We start from the raw sequence: 22,587 nt of genomic DNA on the forward strand, positions 1-22,587 counted from the left end.
TTCGGGGGGAGAGGAGCTGTGATCGCCCCTCGGAGGGTCCCGGGGGACCACGCGGGGCTGGCCCGGTGCTGACAGGGCGGGACATTGGTTTTGGGGATCCCCGTGAGAGCCGGGGCTGCGGAACGTGGGACCCCCGGGGCGGCAGAGGGGAAGGGGCGATACCGGAGCTGGGGGACCCCCGGCAGCCGGAGATGATGCGGGGACGGGACCCCTGAGCCTGGCAGGGCCTGTCCTGGGGTGACCTCACGATGCTCGTACCCCCATTGGTCCATTTGGCCCCGAAATGAGTTCTGCACCTTCAGGGCTGGTTCTGAGAGCGAAGAGGGGGAGGAAGAAGCGCGCAGTTTGTTTTCAGGAGCTGCACTCACCCCTCCACATTCCGGCTCCTGGGCTGCTGAGATGCCTTAAGGAGCTGGGACAGAGGCCAGACGGAGCCAAGAGGAATAAAGTGGATATTTATTGAAGTGCCTTCAAAGGCCACACCCCGGCAGTACCTGAGCCAGGGTCGGGGCTCTGCCCGGATGGCTCCGAGATGGAAGCAAAAGAGGGCTTGGCCATGAGTTCTCACATTTTTATAAGTGTTAATCCATTTTCATACAGGATTTAACAGCCCAGTTAATAGCTTCAAATTCTGAACTTTCATCCTCCTTTCTTGCCTGCCCTATGCTTTTCCTGTTGTTTGTGCTTTGGGCCTGAAGTTTGAAGAGATTGTCCTTGACTCTCCAGCTAGAACAGGATTGTTTTGTCTTCACCACCCTGTGAAAAGATCCCAGGAACACTTAATATAAAGCTAGAAGCTGCACACCAAAACAGAACAGAAAAACTTAAACCTGAGGTATCAGTTGTCTGCCAACAGACAGCAGGACAGAGCTCTCCTTTGCTTTTAGTTAGTTTTTAGCTCGCTGAGGCAGAGAAGTTCCCTGGGCTGTGGTTTTGCTTTTTCTTTGGAGCTGTTTAAACCTGCTCTGGACTGAACACCAGAAGAGCACCGGCAGCTCACACCTGTGGCCCACCGGGCTGGTCCTGGGCCATGGAGGGACTGATCAGAGACTGAGTGAGCCGAGCTGCAGCCCACGGAGGGACTTTCTGAGTTTGTCATCTCTTTTGGAGCAACAACAGGTTTTATTGTTTAATATTGTTCATGTTTTGTGCTGGTGAATGCTTTGCCTGTTAAATAAACAGGTTTTTTCTACTTTTCTCCAAGGAAATCTTTTCCTGAACTGGTTGGACGAGAGACAACTTGAATTTGCTTTCACCCCTTGGGTGTTTTCTCCCAAATTTGCCCTAAACCAGGACAGGGTGGTGGGGACAGGGGGGACCCCCAAATGCCTGGACCGGGGGGAGGCTGGAGAGGGGGACCCTTGTACTGCAAAACCCCCCAGCATCCCTAAGCAGGACCCTGGAGAAGGGGGATCCCCAGGACCCTCGAGGATCCCCAGCAGCCCTGAGACGGGGGACACCAGAACCCCAGAGGGATGAGACTGGAAATGGGACACTCACGGTGGCTTTTTTTTTTTTTTTTTTTTTATTAAGTCGTGATTTTTGGAGGTATTTATGGACACCAGGAGACTTCTGGAAATGGATTTGGGCAGGAGGAATCCCCAACCCAAGGTGTTCACACCTTGTTTTTCCCCACACCAGGAGTTCCCACTCCCAAACTTTGGCTGGATGGAGGAGGAGGCTGCGAGGAAGATGGCCCAGGACACTGAGGCAGGTGAGGAGGAAGTCAGTGCCCCTTTCCCCCTCTCTCCTGCTCCATCTCCCAGCCCAGCACAGCCCCCGGCTGCAGGACAGCCCCACTGCCGGTGCCCTCCTGCCGGGGACGCACTGGGGGGATCTCCTTGTCCTTCCCTGTGGCACGGAGGCAAATCCCATCCTCTCCTTGTCCTTCCTACCCCAGAGCAGGAGCTGAGGATGGAGAGCAGGGAGGACAAATCCCTGCAGCAGAACATAGTGGAAGAGGTCGTTTTGAATGGCTCCATGGCAGAGGAATCAAATGGGGAGGAAAAGCCCCAGAGATCCCACAGGAGGAGGGGCTGCAAACGCAGATCACGGGGATCTGAGGAGGAGAGACCCACCCTGTGCCAGGAAGGTGGGCAGAGTTTCAGCCAGGGATCAGAGCTGGTGGTCCAGGAGCAGCCTCATGACAGGGAGAGGCCCTACGAGTGCTCGGAGTGTGGGAAGAGCTTCAGGAAGAATTTCAACCTGATCTGCCACCAGAGGATCCACACTGGGGAACGGCCTTACGAGTGTGGGGAGTGTGGGAACAGCTTCAGCCACAGGTCCGACCTGATTGTCCACCAGAGGATCCACACCGGGGAGAGGCCCTACGAGTGTCCTGAGTGTGGGAAGAGGTTTCACACCAGCTCCCATCTCCTTGTCCATCAGCGGATTCACAGACAGGAGAGGCCCTTCCGCTGCCCCTACTGCAGGATGGGCTTCAAGCACAACTCCACCCTCATCACCCACCGGCGCATCCACACCGGGGAGAGGCCCTACGAGTGTCCCCGGTGTGGGAAGAGCTTCTCAGACCGCTCATTCTTTACCCGGCACCAGCGGAGGCACCGGTAAGGGAAGCCCTGCGAGAACCCCGCCTGCAGGAAGAGCTTCGTGCGCTGCTCCAGCTCCATCCCCATCAGAGGACCCACCCTGGTCAGAGCCCTGGTGACCCACATGCCCTGTGATACACAGAGGGAAGTGGCTGCTGTTTTTTTATTTTGCCTCTTATGATCTTTTATCTTCCTCCCTCCAAAACACAGAAAATTGGGGTTAAAATCAACAAATTCATCAAAAGCATCTAAAGCCTCACATTTTACTTGTGTTTTGAGGAATCTTGGGTTCCAGGAGATATCTGGGAGTATATGGGGGGGTTGGGGGATGTTTGGTTTAGTTGTCTTTATTTCTTGGCACTCTAAAAGATGAGAGGGACTGATCTTTCTGCTCAAATCCACTCAGTGCCACTAAAAACTGCTGAATCCCACCCCAAAATTACTCAATTCCACTGCCTCTTAGGGTGAAATTGGGTTGGAAGTGGATTGGGCAAAGTGGGATGCAAATCAGGAGGGTGAGATGAGAATTGGGTGGGGCGGGATGGGTGGGATGGGGATTGGGAGGTGTGAAATGGGGGAAGTACAGCTTGGGAAGGGGTCTTGATGTCCAGGAGGGGTCGCATGGGTAGAGGTTGGCATTTGGGAGGTGGGGTGGGGTCTGGAATGAGACAGCCAAAGTTTGGGGATGATTAAGATATGGGGAGCCCATTACTGAGTGAGTGTTTGAATAGTCTACATTCATGAGGAGATGCTGGGGTGTCTCACATTCCTGAGGCAGTTTTGGGGCACTCCCCAGCTCTTGGGGGGTTTCCTGAGAGCAGCTCCATGGAGCCCCATGGCCAGGGGTGGTTGCCACGGGCCTGAGCTCAGAGCAGTGCCAGAGTCCATTGCCTTGGTGCGTCAGACCCTAATAAACCCTCGTTGGAGCTCCATGCCTGGGCCCTCCCGTGTCCTCACTGCCGAGCTGCTCCGTGTGTGTGTGTGTGTGCTGGGCTCCCGTGGCTCTGCCCGTTAGCACAAAACACTCCCAGGGAAAGTTGTGCCGCCACCACCACAGACTGACAGTGTCCCTGGGGACCAAGAGGCCACTGTGACACTGTGGGACCAAGGAGAGCATTGCTGCCCTGCCAGGCCTCATGGAACCAAGGATCCACTGTGACACTGCAGGGCCTTGGGGACCACGGTGACATTGTGACACTGCAGGGCCCAAGGATCCAAGGGACTGTGTGACACCAAGGGGTCCCATGGAACCAAAGGGATATTGTGACACTGGGAGGCCTCATGGAGTCATGGAGACCATTGGGACACTCTGGGGCCTCATGGAACCATGGTGACACCAAACTGGCTGGGAATGTTGATCTGCTGGAGGGTAGGAGGACTCTGCACAGGGACTGGACAGGCTGGATCCAGGGCCCAAACCCAACAAGGTGAGGTTTAACAAGTCCAAGTGCCGGGTCCTGCACTTTGGCCACAACAACCCCTGCAGCGCTACAGGCTGGGGACAGAGTGGCTGGACAGCAGCCAGGCAGAAAGGGACCTGCAGGGACTGATGGACAGCAGGCTGGACATGAGCCAGCAGTGTGCCCAGGTGGCCAAGAAGGCCAATGGCTCCTGGCCTGGATCAGGAATGGTGTGGCCAGCAGGAGCAGAGCTGCTGTGCCAGCACTGATCTGCCCCAGCTCTGCACACAGACATTGCTGCTGCAGCTCCAGAGAAGGCAGCAAAAGGGCATCTCTGGAGAAAAGTCTGCTGGGAAATCCTTTAGTTCCTTGAAAGCCACCGAGAGTGCAGCCCTTCATTGACACAATCTGTGGGCACAGGGAAGGTGAAGAGAAACAAAAGGATAAATGGCGCAATGACATTTCTTTCTAATGTGGAAAACATTACAATGTAAAAGAAAGAAAAAGAACCTCCAAAATTAAACCAACAATAAGTATCAAAGATGACTTTTATTACAAGTGATTTGCAGAAATTGGCCAGCAGTTTAATGTCCTTGAAAGCATCCAGTCATCAGTGTCCACACTGCAGCCTTGAGCTCCTGGTTCCTCAGGCTGTAGATGAGGGGGTTCAGGGCTGGAGGCACCACCGAGTACAGAACTGACAGGGCCAGATCCAGGGATGGGGAGGACATCGAGGGGGGCTTCAGGTAGGTAAATGCACCAGTGCTGACAAACAGGGAGACCACAGCCAGGTGAGGGAGGCAGGTGGAAAAGGCTTTGTGCCGTCCCTGCTCAGAGGGGATCCTCAGCACAGCCCTGAAGATCTGCACATAGGAGAAAACAATGAACACAAAACAACCAAATGCCAAACAGACACTAACAGCAAGAAACCATTGTTCCCTGAGGTGGGATTTGGAGCAGGAGAGCTTGAGGATCTGTGGGATTTCACAGAAGAACTGGCCCAGGGCATTGCCATGGCACAGGGGCAGGGAAAATGTATTGGCTGTGTGCAGCAGAGCATTGAGAAAGGCACTGCCCCAGGCAGCTGCTGCCATGTGGGCACAAGCTCTGCTGCCCAGGAGGGTCCCGTAGTGCAGGGGTTTGCAGATGGACACGTAGCGGTCGTAGCACATGATGGTCAGGAGGGAATACTCTGCTGAGATGAAGAGCAGAAAGAAAAAAAGCTGTGCAGCACATCCTGTGTAGGAGATGTCCCTGGTGTCCCAGAGGGAATTGTGCATGGCTTTGGGGACAGTGGTGCAGATGGAGCCCAGGTCGCTGAGGGCCAGGTGGAGCAGGAAGAAGAACATGGGCGTGTGCAGGTGGTGGCCGCAGGCTACGGCGCTGATGATGAGGCCGTTGCCCAGGAGGGCAGCCAGGGAGATCCCAGGAAGAGGCAGAAGTGCAGGAGCTGCAGCTGCCGCGTGTCTGCCAGTGCCAGCAGGAGGAAGTGGCTGATGGAGCTGCTGTTGGGCATTTGCTGTGGCTGCACATGGGCACCTGGTCATGGAAAAAGGACAGGGACAAGTCAGGAGAGGCTGCTCGGAGCCAAACCTGGGCCATTCTCTGCAACCTGTCCTGCTTGGACTCCTCCATGCTTTTGCCTGCTTTGGGAAAACCTTTGTCTGCAATCAGAGCACAATCACACTTCTGGCTCACCCTGAGATAAAACAGACCTTGCCCAGAGCAGAGGGATCCCTGAATGTCTCACCCTCTCCAAAAATCCCTGGGCAAGGTCTCAGCACCCCCTTGTGCCAAGGACATTCACAGCTCCTTTGGCCAACCCAGCAGCATTTCCTCAGCTGTGGCATCTCTGCAATTCCACATGGGACATTCAGGGAGCCCCCAGAGGCTCTGGCACAGATCTCCACCCAGGAGGGCAGCTCAGAGCTGGGAAGGGCACAGTGAGGAGATCCCTGGCTGTGCCCATGGGGGGATCTCAGGGAGGGGCTCAGCTCATTCCGCTTTCCCATGGATTTCTTTGCCCACAGCCCCAGAGGTCCCAGGGAAGCTTGGACACCCCATTCCCATGGACACCCCAGCCTGGCAGGAATGCCAAGGGCAGTGCCTGACTGACCTGTAGCAAATGCCAGAGCCTCCCTGGGAGCCCCAGATAACAGTGACAATATCAGGGGAGTGCAGAAACAAGAGAAGATGTTGTGGTGCTGTGCCTGAGAGGGCAGAGACAACCGGGCACTCAGAACAGTGTTCCTGTGCCCAGCTGTGCCCGGCACCTCCCACACACCAACAGTGCCCTCCTGCCCCAGCACTGCTCTGGTCAGTCCCCTCTGCTATCCTGAGCATCTCCCTGGGCCTGGACATTCCCTCCTGAGAGGTGCCTTGTCCCTGCCAGCGCTCACAGAGCCCATCCCACCCTGTGTGCCCTCGGCCCGGCCCTACAGAAACCTGCCTGTGTGCAGGGCCCTGGCTGGGGCAGGCTCTGTGTGCACCTGGGCAAGGGCAGCTCAGGAGAGCCCTGCTGGGCCCTGCAGAGGTGATGCTGCTGCTGTCCAGGGCTGAGGAGTGGCTGAAGGCCCTTTGGGAGGCTCCCAGCAGAGAGACTGACCACCCAAAGTCACAGTTCTGGAGTCTCTGTAAATGTTCAAACATTCCTTTGATGATCCCATGTGGCCCTTTCAACTCAGAATGTTCTGTGATTCTGGGATTACAATTCCTGTTCTGCTTCTCTCATCCCAATGTTGTCTATAATCAAAAGAGAAAAAAAAAAAAAAAAACCCTTGCAACAGTGTTAGAACAGGAAAGTAAAAAACAGACCTTTATTGGAAACTTCTAGGTGGCCCCGCAGGAATGGGGCACACCCAGCCCCTGATTTCAACAAGGTAATAAGGTTGATTAATTAGGATATTTAACAGGAATATCCAGTAGGAGATTCAGTTGCCCCAGTTACACACCCCTGGCTCAACCCATTGGAGTAGGTCCAAGGGCTTCTTTGCCCCAGTTTTATTTATGACTGCTTACATTGTTGTGAAAAACCAAAATATTCTTCTTGTAGGCACTCTTCCTGATAATAAGACTATACAATATTTCAGGAATGTATTTAGACAGTCAGCTTATTGTTCTAAAATCTAAGAGCTAGGTAGGAAACATACTAGAGTCAGTTAAGGATTACAGTTATATAAGAACATAATAGTAGTTTAATAGAGTTAAGTAAGTATTATAGTTTTGTAACTATATAATAGTAATTTATAGAGCTACGAATATCTGAAAAATGCATAAAAGGCAAAATAGTTTTCGTCATCACCCCAAATTTCCCATGCTTCTCCAAGCAGGAAATTGAAAACACCCTCAGGAAGGCTCCTGATCTATAAAGCAATCCCAGGCTTACCTTCTTTGGGAAGTGCCCTCCGGAGCTGTGCCCAGGCTGGTCTGGAGCTGGGAGCAGCCCTGCCCCACCCAGCCCCTCTCAGCAGCAGCACCTGCCCTGCTCAGGGTGGCTCCTTCCCCCCACAGCTCCTGGCCAGCGCTGGGAGCAGCTCCAGGGCCGGCTGAGAGCTGTCCCTGGCAGGCAGCAGAGTCCTGGCCCAGCACAGCGCCCTGGGCTGCAGGACCCTGCTCTGCAGGACAGCCCTGGGCACCCCTGGCTGCTCTGCACAGGAGATGAGCAGAGAATGCACTCACAGGGGCTGTGGGCATTGGGATGTTCCAGCTTTAGGAGATCACTGCAGGAGCTGCAGCTGCATTGTCCTGCAGCCAGAGGTTCCTGTGCCAAGGGCTGGCAGTGATTCTGCCCCAGGCACTTCTCAGCCCCTTCCCAGCCCTGACTGATTGAAGCTCTCTGTGCCTCTGTGCTGTGCCCGGGCTGGCTGCAGGCAGTGCCCCAGCCCTGCTGGGCTGGGAGAAGAGCTGCTCAGCAAGAGAAATGTGCTTTTGAAGCTCTGCTTGGTTACCAGGATCACCCTCTGTGCCAGGAGCCCGGCCCAGCTCAGCAGCACAGACACAGCACAAGGACTTTAATGACCCTCTGGGGCTTTGTGCTCAGGCCCTGAACATCAGGCCCTAAGAGGGAGCTGCAGAAACCTCTCCAGAACTCCAAGTCAGAATCCAACTCCAAAGTTTCTTGGACTTTTAATGGGTCCCACTGAGCTACACGACTGAGAAAGTGTCCCCAGGCCCCAGGCAGAGCAGAGAACTGGAGGCACTGATGACAGGTGGGGACAAAGAGAAGCCAAGTCTTGGTGCCCTGGGGCACAGCAGGGTCTGTGCCACCAAGGGCTGTGAGGAGACACCTTGTCCTGAGGCCCTGGGGCCTCCTGGCACAGCCCAGCCAGGCTGGGCACTGTCACCCCCTGGTCCTGCCCTCAGCATCCCCCCCCTAGCCCACATCCCAGTGGCCTCAAGGATCTGCTGGAAGGAGTCACTGGGGAGCCTTGGCCAGGAATGGCCCTGGGGGCTCCTTCATGCTCCCAGGGACTGCAGGTTTTTCAAAGGACTTTGGGCTTTGCTTTTGCCTTGGAGTCTCTGAGAGGTTTGTGCAATCCTGGCCTCCAATTATCTGCTTTAATTAGTCCCTGGAGAGACTTTGTCAGTAACAACACTCAGCGGGGCTCATTAATGCTTCAAGGTACTTCAGTTATTTTAAGGTACTTGGTGTTTCTGCTTTGATACAGACTCTGTGAGAGGTTCATGCAATCATGGCCAAAATTATCTGCTTTAACGAGTCCCTGGAGAGCTTTGTACTAGCACTCAGTGGGGCTCGTTAATACTTTGAGATACTCAACGTTTTTAAGGTACTTTGGATTTTCCTTTCCACACTGGGAGTTTCTGCTATTTTGAGTCTCTGAGAAATTTTTGTTCAATCCTCGCCTTCAGTTCTCTCCTCCAAGGAGTCCATGAGGAGTGGGTCCCATTAATGCTTTGAGACACTTTGTGGTTTTCTTCTGACTTTGACTCCTGGAAAAGTTTGTGCATTCTCCTCTCAGGCCCTGGGGTTCCAGGGCTCAGCTCCAAATGCACCACGGGGCTCATTAGGATCAAACAAGTCCTGACAAACCATGGCTCTGCCTTGATTTCCCTCTGCTCTAATGCATTTCATCAGCAAGATTTCTTTAGTTGTTTTGGTTTGCCACTTTGAGATTTCTTGGCCAATGCATCAATTAGCATGGTGGGTTCAGTGCTGGCTAATTACCAGTGCACTCACTAGAATATGCTTACTCATTTCCTGCTCTGAGATAAGATTAGGAGCAAGTCAAAGTAGGTTCAGAACTTCAAAAGAAAAGTTTAAACTTTTAAAGAAAAGTTTATTAACAGTAACTAAATGAAAGAGTAATAAGAATCAGAACAAAACTTTCAAAACACTTCCCCTCTCCATACAACCTGACAATGTAAAGACACCAAAGCTAACATTTTCTGTCAGTTCACTTCGGGAGGGAAGTTCCTCTTGATAATGTTATGGAGACTTCTCCACAAGAATACAGTTATCTCATGGCTTTTTATTTCCACAAATAGCAGCTGCCCAGAAAAATCTATAACTGTCAAATCCCTCCCATATTTTCACAGCTATTCCCAAAACTGTATTTATAGCCCATGTTAACTTATGGGGTATTAGTTTAAAGATGGGCTGTTTAAAAGCAAAGGTTCTCTTCATCTATTTCTGAAATCATCTTCATCTCCGGGAACAGAGGTCTTCTTCTCTCCCTGAGGGCACAGGGTCTCATCAGTCTTTCTTTTCAAACTTCTCATGGGATCACAGGTACTTCAAGATTTGCTTACTTTAGCATGGAGGCCTTTATTGAAACAAGTCATTTCCCCATACTTTTCAATGCCTAATAGGGAAAAAGAGAGTCTGATGTATCAATGACATCCTTCTCCATAGCTTTAGCAGAGGATTTCAGCCCCAAGATCAAGGGGGCATCTCCTCATCCCTCCCATCTGGGACTCAACTTCCTCTTCACTGACCTTGGTGTCTTCATGTTGCTGCTCTGTGTGCCTGCCCTGTGTCCTTTTCTCTCACTGGAGGGAGGATGGCAGCACTGGCAGAGTCAATATCTGCCCGGGGCTGCAGATGGTTCCGTGAGCCCGGCCGGGCTCGGTCCTTGCGGCCGGAGCTGTTTTCCCATGGAGGTTTCTGCAGCGGCTGCGCTGGGGCTGTGTCAGGCTGGGCCGCGCTGGGGCAGGGCCAGGATCTCAGCAGCCAGGCCAGAGCCCGGCAGCAGCACGGCCGGGGCCGATGGCTTCTCCTCCCCTGCCCGCTGGCTGCGGGCGAAGCCCAAGGGCGGCAGAGCCTTGGCCGAGCCGGCCCGGCCCGGGGCTGCTCCTGGGGCCCGGCGGATCCCGGCTGGGCCCGGGCTGGCGGCGGGGCAGGGCTCGGCAGCGGCCAGATGTCAGCACCCGCAGCCACGGCCCGGCCTCGGCCCCGCGGCCTCCCCTGCCCTGCCCGGCAGCCGATGGGGCCTGGCGGCTCCCTGGGAAGGGGCCCGGCCCCACGGCAGGAGCCGCCCGGCCCCACGGCCGAGACGGGGCTGGGCCAGCCTTGGCACCTCTTTGGGGCCAGAGGGGAGAGAGACCCAGCCAGGCTTTCTCATCTTCAACTTGTGTCTGCACAGAGGCGTCTGCAGTTTGCTTAGCGGTTTAACAGACTGTCAATTCTCAAACCTAATTACTGATTGGTTTTTTGTCAGACACAGAGGAAACTGCTAGCAGCTTCTCTCAGGACGTCACTTCTGTGATGCAAAACCACCACAGCAGCACATAGCACAGAGCTCCTTTGTGCATATGTAGTGGCCATGTGCCCGAGGCCTCAAAATCCCACATTGAGAGATCTCTGGGCTCTCTCCAAGGTGTTTTTAAATGAAAACATTCAGCTCAGAGTCTAAGAAAATCAAAAGGGGACAGGACCAGCCTAACCTGTCTGTCCCAGCTACTTTTGTCTGGGAGCAATCCTTGGATATATGGAAATTTAGAGGCCAAACTCTAATTTTGGCCATGGGCCCTGGACATGAAAGCCGGTTCTTTTCCACGGGAATGAAGGAAGAGAGTGCCAATGTTTCCTGGAGGGATGAGACGTGACCACCAGAGGCCAACCAGAGCAGCCAGATTTTCTTCTGAGAGATACCTTTGCATATAGGAATTTTTTTGGGAGAATTCCAGTTTTGGCAATGAGCATCTGAAGAGAGGAAAAGTTCTTTTCCATAGAAAGGAAAGCACGGATCCCCTGTGCTTCAGGAGCTGATGAGAAGCAGCCCTTGGCATTCTAATATCAGCCAGACCTGCCAGGTGGCCCTGGCAGGCCAAGCCACCCAGACCTGTTCCATGTTCCCTCAGTTCCATGGGGCCCCACAGTGTCCCAATGGTCCCTTGCTTCCAGGAGGCCCTGAGGTGTCACAATGCCCCCTTGGTGACACCAGGCCCTGAAGGGTCGGAATGGTCTCCATGGTTCCATCAGGCCCCACAGAGTCATAATGGTCTCTGGGTCCATGGAGCCCCGCGGTGTCACCATGGCCCCTTGGTTCCATGGGCTCCAGTGGTGCCAGAATGATCCCCTTGGTTCCATGAGGTCCCACAGTGTCACAGGGATCTCCATGGGAAGGAAAGAACCGAGCCCCAGTGTGGCAGGGGCAGCCACCAGAGGCCAAGGCCAGCCAGACTTGATGGTGCTGGCAGATTTTGGCTGGGAGTAACCCTTGGATATACAGGATTCTAGAGGTGGAATCCCAATTTCAAATGTGGACACCCGGAGGAGAAGCCCAATTCTTTTCCATACAATGCACAGAACACCGGTGCTTGAGGGGCAGATGAAAGGCTGCCATCAGAGGTCTAGGCCAGACCTCTGTGTCCTGGTAACTTTTGTCTGAAAGGAACCCTTGGATATAAGGAATTTTGAAGGTGGAACACCAATTTCGGCCATTTATCTATAGATAAGAAAGACAGTTCTTTTCCATAGGAAGGAAAGCACTGAGCCGAAGTGTTTCAAAAGCAGAAGAGGAGAGAGGTGGCTCCTGGGAGGCTCAGCCAACCAGAGCTGTTTGTCCTGGCAGTTTTTGTCATGGAGGAATCCTTGGACATATGGAATTTAGGAGGAGTAATCTCAATTTTGACCACGGACCCCTTGAGAAGAAAGACAATTCTTTTCCATAGGAAGGAAAGCATCAAGCCCCAGTGTTTCAAGGCAGGTGAGAGGCAGCCCCCAGGAGGCCAAGGGCAGCCAGACCTGTCTGTCATGACTGATTTCACTTCAGAGCAATCCTTGGCTGTACAGTGTTTTGGAGGTGGAAACCCAGTTTTGGCCATAGGTACCTAGTCAGGATGGATGGTTTTTTTCTATAAGAATGAGAAGTGCAAAGTCCAGCTGTTCTGGAAGAAGATGAGAGGTGGCCACCCTTAGGCCAAGCCAGTGAGACCCTGGCACCTTTCGTCTGGGGGCTGTCCTTGGACAAAGGGCATTTCGGAGGTGGAATCTCACTTTTGGCCATGAGCACCCGGACAGGAATAGGAGTTCTTTTGCTTAGGAAGGAAAGCTCAGAGCCCCATGTTTCAGAGGCACATGAGTGCCAGCTCTCAGGAAGCCAAGGACAGCCAGACTTGTCAGTCCTGGCAGCTTCTGTCTGGGAGCTATCCTTGGATATAGGGAATTCTAGAGGCAGATGCTGCATTGTGGCCATGGGTGCATAGCTGCATAGGTGGTTTTTCACACAAGAAAAAAAGCACATGGTCCCAGTGTTTGAAAAGCAGATGAGAGGTGGCCCCTGGTTGGCAAAGGCAGCCAGACCTGTTTCTCCTGGCAGATTTCATCTGGGAAGAGTCTTTTGCAATATAAGGAAATTTGGAGGAGGAATCCCACTTTTGGCCATAGGCCCCTGGAGGAGAAGGACAGTTCTCTCCCATGGGAAGGAAAGCCCAGAGCCCCAGTGCTTCAGGGGCAGATGAGAAGCAGCCCTCAACATGCCAAGGTCAGCTGGACCTGTCAGGTGGTCCCCAGGAGGCCCAGCCAGCCAGACCTGTTCCATGTTCCCTTGGTTCCATGGGACCCCACAGTGTCACAATGGTCTCCTTGGCTCCATGAGGCCCTGGAGTGTCACAATGTTCCCTTTGCTTCTGCAGTGTCACAATGGCCCCGTGCTTCCATGAGGCCTTGCAGTGTCACAATGGCTTCGTGGTTCCACAGAGCCCTGATGTGTCACAATGGCCCCTGGGCTCCGTGTGCCCTCGCTGTGTCACAGCGGCTCCTCTGTGACACTGCGGCTGCACAAGGTCACCATGGACCCTTGGTTCCTTGGGGTCACCGAGTTCACAATGGTCTCCTTGATTCCATGAGGCAGCACAGTGTCACAATGGCCCCTTGGTTCCATGAGGTTCCGTAGTGTCACCGTGGTGTCCTTGGACCTGCATTGTCACAACTGACCTGTGGTAATCACATATCCTCTGAGCAGAGAGAGAGATCTCCCAGGATTTTCCTGGGAAGCTGTCAGAAAGCTCAGAGAAAAGAATGAGAAACAATTCTTATCTTCACTTGCTGCACCTGTTGTTGTGCACATGTGGAATGTGTTATGGAGATTTGTTTACCAAAGGGCAATTTCTTAATTGGTCAATGGTGATGGTGTTTGGATTTCAATTAACCAATCTGGTTTTTCTGTATCTGTAGCAGTCAGAGGCCCTGTAAGGCCTCACTGGGGATCAGTTACCTAAGATAAGAAATCTGAGTCATGATGACTGGACCAAAGAAGCCCCTCTTCTGCATTTGGACCCTTGTTATTTCTCTGTAAGACCATGGCTCACATTCGCCCTGACCCTGGCAAGTGGACAATTTCCAACACTCCTGTACCCATTTCTGCCCAGTTTGGCAGAAGAGCTGTCACTGTCCCTTTGACAGGAGCTGCCAATAAAGACACGGCTGTGGAACCACATACAGCCTTCTCTCTCTCTCATCCCTGTGTCTGCCGAGGCAATTAGCGAGCAAAGACCTGAAATCACTAAGAGCTGAATTCACCAAAGAGCTGAAATCACTCCAGAGCTGCTCGCTAAGTTTGCCCGCGCCTGGGAGGCTGCCTGAGGGACCTGGACAGGCTGAGCCCATCAGCCCAGCGCTATCCGGGACACCTATGGCAGCCCAGGTTGGATGGACCCCTGGGACCCCAGGTTGCATTATGTGGCCACCCGAAGGGAGCACTGGCATCCTGGCACCCCTGAGAGCAGCATTCCTCATGAATTGTCACTGCCTCGGGCGGCGATGGCCCCTTGAAGGTAACTTCTCTATTACAGAACAAGTTATCTGAAGAGGCATCTGATGAACCTCCATATCGCCATCTGGGATGAAATCTTCAGGAGTTGGACGGCAGACCACTCACCCAGCAGTTCCTTGACCCACATTTGGCTGAAGAAGTGTAGGTTTAAAACAGCCTTTTTGCGCGCTTTTATCTTGGGTCCCTTTTTAGGTTTTTTTTTTCTTTTTTCTTTTTTCTTTTTTTTTTTTTTCCTTTTACTGCTGGGGGGGGAGGGGGGGGGAAGGGAACGATACTGAAATGGGATCAAAATCTAGTAAATTAAAATGATCCCAGAATGAGAGAGACTTACAAATCCTAGAAATCCTATCTGCTAACAGCTTTTCTTTCTCTAAAGGCAATCTTTCAAAAACCAACTTGAAAAAATTGATAAATAGATTATTTCCCCGTTTCCAGATACTAACACACACGCTATCGGTTTAGATTCTTTTTGGGACACAGTAGGGACAAGAATATACGCTCTCCAAACTAAGGAAGACGTTTCTGTAACAGTTTCTACCTCTATTTCACTCAACTACTAAAGCAGTCGAAAAGACAAATTCTCTGCAGCTTCCTTCTGCTGAGGAAATTCCACCCTTATCTTTCTCAACAGACACTGTCCCTTCAAATGCTAATTTGCCAGATAACATTGCTCTCTCAGTCCCTGGGACGGGGAACACAGACATTGTACCACCCCACCCACCCGCGGGGTCCGTGGAGCCCACCCATCCCTCGCTCCCCCTCGGACGCGGCGAGCGCGGATTCCGCTCCCCGGTCCCGCAACACGCGGCGCGCTGCGCGCCCCGTGCCCCGCTCAGTGTTGGGCTGTAACTGTGTCGGTTTCCATCGGGAACGCCCTGCCTCACCCCAAAACCTCCGCGCAGCCACCGTGACTCCCCCAGCCCTGCAGCCGTGCCTCCCAGCCCCGCTGCGGCTCTCCCCAGCCCGCTCCCATCCCTGCCTGCCTGCCCGCCGCAGCCCCGCCGTGATGGCAGCAGCTCCCCCAGCCCCACCGCCTCCTCTGCCCCGCTCCTCCCTTGCCCTCATCCCCAAGCGCTGCACCCACCCACCCACCCTCAGCGCCCCCCGAGCGGCACCTCCGAGACCCCCACGGGGGCACCCCACTTCCCCACGCACCTCAGCCCTGCGCAGGCTGTGCCACAGTGGCGCTGCCATTGCCGCTCCACTGCTGCCTCCCTCTAGCCAAGCCCAGCCAGCTGCCCCCTCACACTCTGTCCAGCCCCCCACACCCCTGCCAACCCTCGCTCCAACACGCCCAACAAAGCGTAGTGCACCTCCTGCTCGCTCTCACTCCTCCTCTGAGCACAGTGAGTCTGATAGTGACACAGAGGACATTGATCCATGGGCTCTAATCAAAATGGAAGCGACTCGGGCAGGGGATTGGGAACTGGCTCAGAGAATTTCTGCCTTCCCAGCAATTTATATAAAGGGGAAAAGAGGTGGGGCCACCACTAAAACAACGTGTGAACCTAACACAAATAAAGAACTGGTGCAACTATGAAATATAGCCAAAGAATAGGGTAGAAGTTCAATTTATTTTCAGAAATTCCTGGAAGCTCTTTTCAGCACATATTTTGGTACCTCATGACCTTAAAAACATCGCCCACTGCCTTCTTTCCCCAGCAGAATATATGCTGTGGGAAAGGCACTGGAAAAAACAATTTAAAACTTTATCAGACATCTATGCACAAGATGGAAATAGGCCAGATTTTACAGTCCAACAGCTGGCTGGAGAAAGGGATTTACAGAAACCCTGTGACCAAGCTAACACCTTACTTAAGGCAGCACTACAAGACTTGGCTATTGCAGCAAAAACCTCCTTGCTCCTTACCCCAGATGACTCTACCCCTACCCAACATTTCTCTAGTATTAAACAAGGAGTAGATGAAAGTTTTATCAAGTTTGTAGACAGAATTAAAAATGCTCTGGAAAACCAGATAGAGAGCACAAGAGGCAAGAAAAGAACTGTTGTGCCAGCTTGCCTTATCACATGCAAATGAACAATGTAAAACAATTCTGAGGCCCTACCCTTGGATACAGAACCCACCAGAGAGCAAATGGTGGAAAGCTGTACACGTCATTTGTCCTCTGAAAACACAGCGGCCCAAGCAGTTGCTAAGGGCATTGCAGAAGGAGTTTCTGGTGCAGTTGCAGCAGTAACTTCCAAAGACCAGGCCTGCTGCTATCACTGTGGGGAATTTGCACATTTTATAAAGGACTGTCCGGACAGGTCACCTACCCAAAACCCCCAAAACACCTACCAAAGACCCCAGAACCAGCAGCGCTACCAGCAGTGTTTGGGAAACTCCCAGTGGAGCGCGGCCAGGTCCCGTGCAAAGACAACAAATCAAAAGCCATCCAGACCCAACCATGCATCATCCCAGGAGATCCCAGGCCACCTGGAGAGGATCCAACCCACAGAGTGATACAGATGGGAACACGGCACCAGTTGGTAACTGCTTTGTCCATTCACTTTAATAATAAGGATGTTTATCGTGTTCCCACAGGCAAGCATGGCCCAAAAGGGTTTTTTTTTGACATTTTAGTTATAGATGACACTCTCCATGGCCTAGAGGAAATCTTTGTTGTTCCAGAAGTACAAACAGTGAACCCAGGACAAGAAATCTCAGTCCAGCTGTGCTGCACGGACTCACAATTTTTCCTTTCATGAGGAATTCTGATCGCACAAGCCTTTCTACTCCCAAAGAATCACAGGGAACAGCTTCCTCTCAACCCTACAGAATGTGGGCACAAGACTGGGTTCATACTGGGATCATACTGGGAAGGACTGGAACCATACTGGGAGTGCCTGGAACTATTATAGGGGTGAATGGGAACACCTGGGAACATGCTGGGATCATGCTGGGATCACACTGGGAGTGACCGGGATGATACTGGGATCACACTGAGTGTAACTGGAAGTGACTGGGACCATACTGGGGGTGACTAGGAGCCACAGGGCTCATGCTGGGAGTGGCCTGGGGGGAACTGGGGGAACTGGCCCAGCTGGGGCTCAGGGTTGTTCTCCCCCAGGGCTGCCCCAGGTCCTGCTGCCATACCTGGCCCCACAGAGCTGAGGGACAGGGCACAGCTGAGGGACAGGGGACAGGGACAAGGACAGGGACAGGGACAGGGCACAGCTGAGGGACAGGGCACAGCCAGGGAACACGGCCTGGCCGAGGGACACTGAGCCCCAGCACTTTGGGCTGTTGCCCTTGGGCTCCCAGCACAGGCCCAGAGGCAGAATCCCCTCCAGAAACTGTTGTTTGCTTTCAGCTCTGCTCTGGAACATTCCCCAGGAGCCCCTGCAGTGGCTGCAGCCCAGCCGGGTGCCCGGGGCCAGCAAAGCCCCTCCGGCAGTGCCCTCCTGCCCCGGGCAGGGCACGGAACACCCAAGGAAAGGCTCGTGCTGGGCTCAGGGCAGGGACAGGGCACTCCCCTGGTGCTGCCACGGGCACGACAGAACCGGCCTGGGCAAAGGATTGGGATCGATGTCCCATGGAATCCCCGCAGGGATTACTTCTCATTGCACTGCTCTCATTGGATTGGTTATCAATTCCAATCATTTCCACATGGAATTCCCATGGCAGTGGGTTAGGGGGGGTCCATCCATGGAATTCTCACCTGACTGGGATGAGAGTGAGATCTGGCCATGGAAATTCCATGGCAATTCCTGCATTCCCAAGTCCCCCATTCCTGAGTCCCCCATTCCCATAGGAATTGCCCTTCCCCTCCCACACCCACCTTTGTGCTCCAGAGCCTCCCGACCATATCTGATGTATTTTGGGGGCCTTTCCACACAGGTGTGTCCCAGGTAATGCTTCATCTGCTCCACCATGATCCCTCTGGATTCCCAGCACCTCTGGGATATCCAGACGGCACCGCTGGACACTGCAAAGCTTCCGGATCCCAGCTGGAAGGAGATGAAATCCCAGCCCTCGTAGCCGTACTGGTGGGATCCATGGATGCTCTGTTGGACAGGAGGTCACAGCTGGAAACCCCCTGCACTGTGTGGAGACGTGGGAACGAGGAGAGAACAGACCCATGGAGTCGTGTCCCAGCCCTAGGGAGCCCCTTGGAGCTCCCTGGATTCCCATCCCAGCCCCACAGATCCCTCCCATCCCCAGAGATCCCATCCCAGCCCCTCAGAGTCCTCCATTCCCACAGATCCCAGCCCAGCCCCCGGCTCCCCCCACTGCCCCTGCTCTGGTTGTACCGGCCCCGTCTCCAGGTCACTGTCGGCCACGGGCCAGTTCCTGTCCTTGAGCTGGGTCTGGATATCCCAATATTCCAGCTCTGGCTATCCCAATATCCCAACTCTGGCTATCCCAATATCCCAACTCTGGCTGTCCCAATATCCCAACTCTGGCTATCCCAATATCCCAGCTCTGGCTGTCCCAATATCCCAGCTCAGCTCCCGCCCCCATCCCCGGTGTCTGTGCCTCCATCCGGCCCCGCTCGCTGCCGCAGCGCTCGCAGGGGGTCCCGTCCACGTCCCCCACAATCAAGGACTGGGGGACCCCCGGGCCAGGCTCTGACAGCGCCACTTCCAGGAACTGCAGGGAGTGGAGAACTGGGGGGACATGGAGATTTGGGGGAGCTGAGGGGTCTGAGAGTTTGGGGTTCCAGGGGGTCCACAGGCCAAGGAAAGGGGGACATGAAGAGATGGCAGAGCTGGGAAGGAGGTTCAGGGGCTGAGAGCCAAGGAAAGGGGGTGCAGGGACTGGGAGAGCTGGGATGGGGTGTCCAGGGAATCCTGTGCCCAGGAAAGGGGGTGCCAGGGCTCCTGAGTGTGAGGAAAGGAGGAGCTGGGAGCTGGGAAAGGCAGGAATGGGGGCCCAGGGGTCCCAGGTCAGGGAAAAGGGTGGGGCTGGGGGTTGGGAGAGGCGGGGGCTGGGAACAGGTTGTGTTGGTGCCGGATAAGGGGGTGCAGGGGGGTCTCAGTGCCGGGCAAAGGGGTAAAAGGGTGTCTTGGTTCTCAGGAATGGGGGTGCAGGGGGGTCTCAGGGTCACGGAAATGGGGGGGCAGGGATGGAGAGGTAGAAGGGAGTTCCAGGCATCCTTGAGCCCAGGAAAGGGGAGTCCAGGGTTTCCCAAAAAGGGGTACCAGGGTGGGGACACCCGGGGTGTTTGGGAAGGGGGAGTTCAGAGGGTCTCTGGCTTTGCACAAAGGTGGGGCTGGGGGCTGGGAAAGGCAGCAATGGGGGTCCAAGGTGTTCCAAGGCGTTCCAGGATCAGGCACACGGGAAATCTAGAGGCTGGGAGCAGGGAAAAGGGGAGCAGAGGGCCCTGATGTCCGGAAAAGGGGGATTCAGGGGGGTCCCTGTGCAGGATAAGGGGAGCAGGGGGGGTCCCGGTGCCGGCAATGGCGATTCAGGGTCCCGGTGCCGGGGTCCCACTTCCCCCTCGCCCGCCAGGAGCGCCCCCAGCCCCAGCGCTGGAGCCACCGCGCTGCTCCTCCTCACTCCCAGTATGATCCCAGTATGATCCCAGTAGGATCAGCCACCCAGGAGCTGCTCCCAGTATGATCCCAGTACAGCCCAGTCACTCCTGGCATCCCCCCACCCCTCTCTGCGTTCCGACCTGTCCCGGCTCCATCCCCGCCCCTCCCGCGGCTGCGGGGAGGAGGAGGAGGAGGGAGGAAGAGGCGGAGCGGCAGCGGGAGCGGCAGGAGGAGCGGGGAGGATGAACCGCGGGGCTCCGGCTCTGCCTGAACTCGCAGCACCCCGGGAGCGTCGCCCCCATCCCGCAGGTGCCCGGGCAGGGGGAGCTGGCCCCAAATATCCCGGGGCTCCCTGGGTTTGGGGTTTTTGGGGGATGTTTGGAGCTGGCGGGGCTCCAAGGCCGAGCCGCAGCTGCCCTCGGGGGGACATCGGGGGTCCCCGGGAGGTGTTTTTGGGGGGTCCCGGTGCGGGTGGCGGCAGAGCCCCGGCGGGGCCGGGGGGATGCGGGTCCCCCCGCGGTGCGGGTTGGGCTTCCCGGCCGGGCCCTCCGAGCTCTGCCGGGGCCGCGTGGGGACCGCGCGGGAGCGGCGGGAGCGGCGGGGGGACCCCGGATTTGGGGAGCCCCGGGAGAGCCGCGGCTTCCCTGGGCGGGAGCGCAGAGAGAGGAGAGCCCCAGGAGCCCCAGCGGGGACCCCGAGAGGGGGGACCCCTGGCAGTGCCGGCACCCGGCAATGGGGGTGCTGGGGCTGGAGGGGCGGCATGGCCGGGAAAGGGGTTCGGGGGTACCGGGGCCGCCAGGGGCTGCTCCCAGCAGGTGCCCAGTTCCTACCCCTGTGTGCTTCCAGTTTCCTGGGCACTCCCAGGATGAGCCCAGTCAGTCCCAGTATCACCCTGGTCACTTCCCCTCACTCCCTGCAGGATCCCTGTTTCTCCCAGTATGAGCCCAGTCACTCTCAGTCATTCCCCATTATGACGCTATTTGCCCTCAGCAAGTCCCAGTTACTCCCACTTTTCTCCAGTGTGTTCCCACTTCTCCCAGTTGCTCCTAGTATAGTCCCAGTCACTCCCAGTATGATCCCAATATGAGTCCAGTATGATCCCAGTCTGCCCCAGCAGGGCCCCAGTCACTCACACTTGCCCCCAGCATGGTCCCAGTTGCCCCCAGCACATTCCCAGTGGCTCCCAGTGTGGTCCCAGTCACCACCTGCATGTTCTTAGGTACTCCCAGTACATCCCAGTTGCCTGGAACATTCCCAGAGTCTTTGCCAGGCACTCCCAGTTACCTCAGCATGGTTCAGGTGCCCCCAGTTTTATCCCAGTCACTGCCAGTACATCCCAGTTGTCACCTGCATGACTCCTGTCATTCCCAGTTGCTCCCAGTTGCTCTCAGGGTGTGTGCATTTGGCTCCCAGCATTGGCCTGGCAGCTCCCAGTAACCCCCAGTCAGGGTCCCTTGGCACCCACTGTAATCCCAGTATGATCCCAGTCACTCCCAGTATGATGCCAGTGCCCCCAGTGTGATCCCAGTTGCTCCCTGTCAATGCCAACATGACCCCAGTAACCACCAGTATGATCCCTATGACTCCCAGTCTCTCCCAGTATATCCCAGTCACTCCCAGCATGCTCCCAGTCCCTCCCACTTCCTCCCAGTTACTTTCAGCATGATTCCAGTTGTTCACAGCCACTCCCAGTCAATCCCAGTATGATTCCAGTCACCCTCCATGGACCTGGCTCCTCCCAGTCTCACCCAGCATGGACCCGGCTGCTCCCACTGTGATCCCAGTATGATCCCACTTGCTGCCAGAATAGTTGCAGTTGTTCCCAGTTCCTCCCAGTATGATCCCAGGTGTCCCTAGAATAGTCCCAGTCCCACTCAGCATGGTCCCACTCACTCTCAGCTGTCCCCAGCATGGTCCCAGCTGTTCCCAGTGTGGTTCCAGTCCCCCCAGTATGGTCACAGACACTCCCAGTATGATTCCAGCCCTGCCCAGAATGACTCCCTGTCACTCCCAGGGTGGGCCCAGTTGCTCCCAGTCACCTCCAGCATGGTTCCAGTCCCAGCCAGCACACTTCCAGTCATTCCCAGTATGATGCCAGCCAGTTCCAGTAGGATCCCAGTATGAATCCAGCATGGGCACAGCTGCTCCCATTATCATCCACTGTGGTTCCAGTTGCTCCCATTTACCCCCACTGTGGTTTCAGTCTCTCCCAGTGTATCCCAGTTGCTCCCACCATGTTCCCAGTCACTCCAGTTGTCCTCAATTGCTTCCAGCCTGATCCCAGTTGCTCCAAGTAAGATCCAGTAGGATCCCAGTTGCCCCCAGCATGCTTTCAGTTGCTTTCTGTTCTCCCCAGTGTGATCCCAGTTGCCCCCAGTTGTCCCTTGTATCAACCCCATCACTCCCCATATGATCCCAGTTGCTCCCAGCATGGTCCCAGTCATGCCCAGTTGTCCCCGGTGTAGACCCACTCACTTCCACTCGCTCTCAGTTCTCCCCAGCATGGTCCCCGTTGTTCCAAGTGTGTTCCCAGTCACCCCAGTAAGGTTACAGACATCCCCAGTAAATCCCAGTTGCCTTCAGCATCTCTGTGGTCATTCCCAGACACTCCCAGTGATCCCAGGAAGGTGCTTGTTATCCCAGTATGATCTCAGTCATGCCCAGTATGTCCCAGTTGTCTCCAGCCTGCATCCAGTCATTCCCAATTCCTCCAGTTTGCTTGCAGCATGATCCCAGTTTTTCTCAGTTGCTCCCAGTAGCCCAAAGTGGGATCCCAGTTGCTCCCTTTCATCACCAGTATGAGCCCAGTAACCTCCAGTATGATCCTTGTCACATGCCAGCACTCCCAGTATGGTCCCAGTATAATCCCAGTAACTTCCAATCACTCGCAGTATGGTCCCAGTTGCCTCCAGCTACATCAA

The 22,587-nt window shown here is 55.0% G+C and overlaps 2 protein-coding genes across 2 annotated transcripts in view; one reads left to right on the forward strand and one right to left on the reverse strand.

Annotated features, from left to right (window-relative positions):
* LOC140680877 (uncharacterized) overlaps positions 1-22,587 on the forward strand; it is a 359,672-nt gene that overhangs the window by 91,052 nt on the left and 246,033 nt on the right. Inside the window, exons 4-5 of the mRNA XM_072919762.1 lie at positions 2,157-2,354; positions 2,523-2,549. Of these exons, the coding sequence (XP_072775863.1) occupies positions 2,157-2,354; positions 2,523-2,549 (225 nt within the window). The remainder of the gene's footprint in view (positions 1-2,156; positions 2,355-2,522; positions 2,550-22,587) is intronic.
* LOC116807593 (olfactory receptor 14J1-like) lies at positions 4,534-5,298 on the reverse strand. The gene has a single exon (XM_041713189.2). It carries the CDS (start codon positions 5,296-5,298, stop codon positions 4,534-4,536), a length of 765 nt encoding a protein of 254 aa, XP_041569123.2.

Source organism: Taeniopygia guttata, chromosome 30 (genome assembly GCF_048771995.1).
Source record: "Taeniopygia guttata chromosome 30, bTaeGut7.mat, whole genome shotgun sequence".
Classification (NCBI taxonomy): Eukaryota; Metazoa; Chordata; class Aves; order Passeriformes; family Estrildidae; genus Taeniopygia; species Taeniopygia guttata.

Bases quoted from the DNA above. Each gene is read 5' to 3' on its own strand.
- LOC116807593 (XM_041713189.2), bottom strand. From the start codon at position 5,298: ATGTTCTTCTTCCTGCTCCACCTGGCCCTCAGCGACCTGGGCTCCATC.